Source organism: Coenobita brevimanus, unplaced genomic scaffold (genome assembly GCF_032717465.1).
Source record: "Coenobita brevimanus isolate Jiangsu-jjx unplaced genomic scaffold, ASM3271746v2 jjx.HiC_scaffold_2656, whole genome shotgun sequence".
Taxonomy (NCBI): domain Eukaryota; kingdom Metazoa; phylum Arthropoda; class Malacostraca; order Decapoda; family Coenobitidae; genus Coenobita; species Coenobita brevimanus.
The window spans coordinates 177,777-181,600 of NW_027643605.1; the positions used below are offsets into that span (position 1 = coordinate 177,777).

General features: G+C 42.9%; 1 protein-coding gene across 1 annotated transcript; it reads right to left on the bottom strand.

Annotated features, from left to right (window-relative positions):
* Positions 1-2,478: 2,478 nt before the first annotated feature.
* Positions 2,479-3,222, bottom strand: LOC145389962 (uncharacterized). The gene has a single exon (XM_080265063.1). The coding sequence runs from the start codon at positions 3,220-3,222 to the stop codon at positions 2,479-2,481; it is 744 nt and encodes a 247-aa protein (XP_080121189.1).
* Between the last annotated feature and the right edge of the window lie 602 nt (positions 3,223-3,824).

Below are 3,824 nucleotides of genomic sequence, written 5' to 3' on the forward strand. Positions count from 1 at the left end.
CCATCTGGAGACAACATGAGTTAAATAACTTGGCAATACCAAATGAAAGATGTTTTTAATAATAATTCATCCATCTATCCATCATCCAATCCTACATTGCCCCATGTGGAGCATAGGAGCCCAAGGGTAGGCAACTGGTCCCGACATTTAAGATGAGAGTGACCAGCCTCACTCATTCCTGAGTGGCATTACATAAACAATCAACCCCAACAACCCCTTGGGATATAAACCTTCACCGGCTCAATCCAATTGGAACATCACAATTACCCACTAACCCACCAGGCGCCAAAACCTGGTTATATGGTTACAACCCAGCATAGTAAATGGTTTCCTAATATAGACATAATTTCCATCAGTAACCTTCAGAATGACACCAAGGTGTAATGTACAAAATAATTCACTATGGAAAAGGTGTTAGGAAATCTCAAGTCACATATAATATGGCTCAAAAGCTTATGACACCTAACCTTCAATCCGATGACCTAACAGTAATGAGGGGGATATGTAGACTAAAGCTCACCCTTTCAATTAGGAAAGGTTGCTTCCTAAATGAATAAAATTGCTTGTCGGTATCCACACTATAATGAACCCCTTCAATACGATGTCTACTAGATTTAATTATTGCAACTACCACGAGATTTTATTCAACTTATGACATCTCAAAACTCTTCACCTTAAGTGGAACTGCCGAGACAGACAAAGAAAGAGACAGACGGAAGCAGAGACTAACAGAGAGACAGAGGCACAGGCAGAGGAAGATTTAGAGGAAGAGAGATTGGATCAGTTGCAAGGACAGGGAAAACTGAGGAGAGGAAATCAGGTAAGGAGAAGGGTAGAAGGACAGAGAGAGAGACCGAGACAGAGAGCAGGAGGCAGAGACAGAGAACATGACGCACAGGTGAGTGCATGCAACTGAATGAGGTAAACGTGAGAGGATGCGGGGTTTGGAAGTGGACGAAATGGAACGATTCTTTCAGTCCAAAATGGAAGAGGCTGAAAGAGTGCGTAGGATGGGAGCAAGAAAGAGGAAGGAGAAAATAAGTTACTTAATGACCAAGTGTAAGATGGTGAATTGAAGTAGGAAATGCAAATGTGGAAGACAGGAAGACAAAAGATTATTAATGAGAAGCAGTGGAAAATAGTGATTTGAAAGCAGGAAATGCATACATGGAAGGCAAGACAATGCTTGATAGTGTCGTGGTACCAACACAGACGTCAGGCAGTGAAATCTGAACAGTGATAGCGAGGTAAACAAAGAATATTTACACTCCCACTATATTTTGCATTCTGAAGTAAGGCGAAGAGCTGTGAAATACAACACTTTCTGTTTAAATTTTAACAATTGAACAGAAGACAGAGCTGTGAAATAACTATGCACCTCACATTTCAAGAAATATATTATATTTTAACTTTTTTTTTAGCATAAACATATATTTTGGCTACTCAGAACTCTCATACACGCTGAAATGTATGGGGAAATATTGTTTGGTTTGTTTCATGGATGGGAGAGAATTCGTTACCTTTCTGTTTGATTTAGTTCAGGAAGACAGCTGTTCAGGAGAGGAGCATAAACACCCCAAAGAGGAGAGAGAGAGAGAGAGAGAGCACAAAAACCAAACACAAAACAGCCAACGAGAACTACAACACTGTGGAAAAAAAAAGAAAAAAAAAGAAAAAGGAATTCGAGAGCATAAAAACATGTATGCCTTCAACAGAATACCTTGGGCAATTCTGTGCTGTCTGGACATTGCTACACCTCACCCTGCCCTTGGGTGGGAAAGGAGGTTCGGATGATGATGATGATGATGATGGTGATGGTGATGATGAGGATGAGGAGGAGGAGGAGGAGCAGGAGCAGGAGGAGAGACACGACGACGACGAGGAAGATGAGTGAAGTTTAAAATATAAGGAGTCGATCACGCATACACAAATAGGGCTCAGAAAACCATATAAACACAACCCTCTACTCCCATCTGATTCTGTGACCTACGTCTTGGCTTCAGTCTTTCTCTCCCTATTTCACTCTCTCGTAAAAGTCTTGGTCCCTGTCGAAACGCCTAAATTTACTGCATTGTCAAAGTGGTTTATGCATTCGTTCGTTGACGATTTCCTCCCCTATAGGGAGGGCCGGGCCTTACATTAGCCCAGTCACTGGATTTTTGACTGGATTTCTTAGTTGGTTGTGTGGGCTGTATTTGAGGGGGAAGAAACCACCGTGGTGGTTTTGTGTGGTCTTTTTTTTTTTTTAATATTAAATAATATAGCTCACAGGTGCATCACATGCCTGCACACGTTGATGTATAAAAACATCCGCGCATGCAGGCACAAACACACGAGTGATTTTAGAGTGGGAGGGTATATTGGAACAGGTGAACAGGTGACCGTTAGGCGCGGGGATTAGCGGGGATTAACGGTACCTGAACCGTATGGAAGGGGGCATGGTGACTGAGACAGTTGTGGCTGCCTGACTGAGTGATTTTAAAAGGGTGGGGGGAAGTGTGCAGTGATGTTTGCTAGGGTTGTTATGGGTGTATTAGCAATCACTGCAGCAGCTGCTTGTTTAAGTGTCTCCTCGGGGCTGGCTGCCGTATTTATGCGGGGTGTATCTGGGTTGGGGAGATTGACAGGTCTGTTAAATTTATTGGTGTTTCGGCAGCTGAGAATATAGTGGAGAAACGGGAATGGGGTATCAGTGTTGCAGTTTTCACACGTGCTGGGTTGTGCCTCATTTGTGAGTATATCAGCTTTACACTTATATCCCAGGCGGAGGCGTCGTATATTTTTAAGTGTTCTGCTTTTGAATTTGTTAATAGCATTTATTGGCTCATATTTTGTAGCGGCAGCATACCATATTGCAGAAGGGGAGCCCGCCTGGATTTGATGCTCGTGTTCTGAGCGGTTGATTGTTGCTGCCTGCATTTTAATTGTTCTTTTGATCTGAGTGAGTCTCGGTGTTATGTCAACCTGAACGTGTGAATATTCCGTGGCTTCTTTGGCTAGTTGGCCTGCCAATTCATTCCCTTTGATACCTACATGGCTGGGTATCCAATTAATTGTGATAGTTCCGCCAGCATCTCGTATTTCTTGCGCGGTGGCAATTATGTCAGTAATTAAATGAGTGTTATCAAACGGCTCCTGTTTTCTTAGCGTTTGTATTGCGCTGCCGGAGTCTGTATGGATGATTGTATGGGATGTTGGGTTGATGTCTAGGGCATCATCCATGGCGGTAAGAATTGCAATTAATTCAGTCTGGAGTGTAGAGGCTCCATCTGATACACGCAGGCCAAATGAGTGTTCTCGGCATACGACTGCCGCACCTGCTTTACTGTTATTCACAGAGCCGTCTGTATAGAAGGTTGATGAGTTGGGGAGGTGAGGGAGGCAATTTGCATTAAGCTCTCTTGGCGTAATTGTTGTACGGGAGTGAGGGCTTTAGTGGTTTATGCATTGCGGTTTTTTGTTGGTCGGTCCATCCAAAGTCAAGTATCACACGAGGTGGACGTAGTTGTGTGTGTGTGTGTGTGTGTGTGTGTGTGTGTGTGCGCGCTCCATGTGTTTTCTGTAACTGTTGCTGCGTTTTTCGTCTGTTTTATATATTTTGTTTGTGCTTTGTGATACTGCAGCTTTATATGCTTGTATGTCTCGTGTTTCGTGTGACTAAAGGTGAACTGCTTAAGAACAGTTCCTTTTATAGATACGATTGCTTCTTCCGGAATACAGCAAATGTTTTCAGTTTATTTCGCTCTGTGGACGATTGTATAAGAGCGTCGTGGAAAATACTGGAATTAGAAAAACTGCAGTAGATACAGCCTTGTTTACCAGAT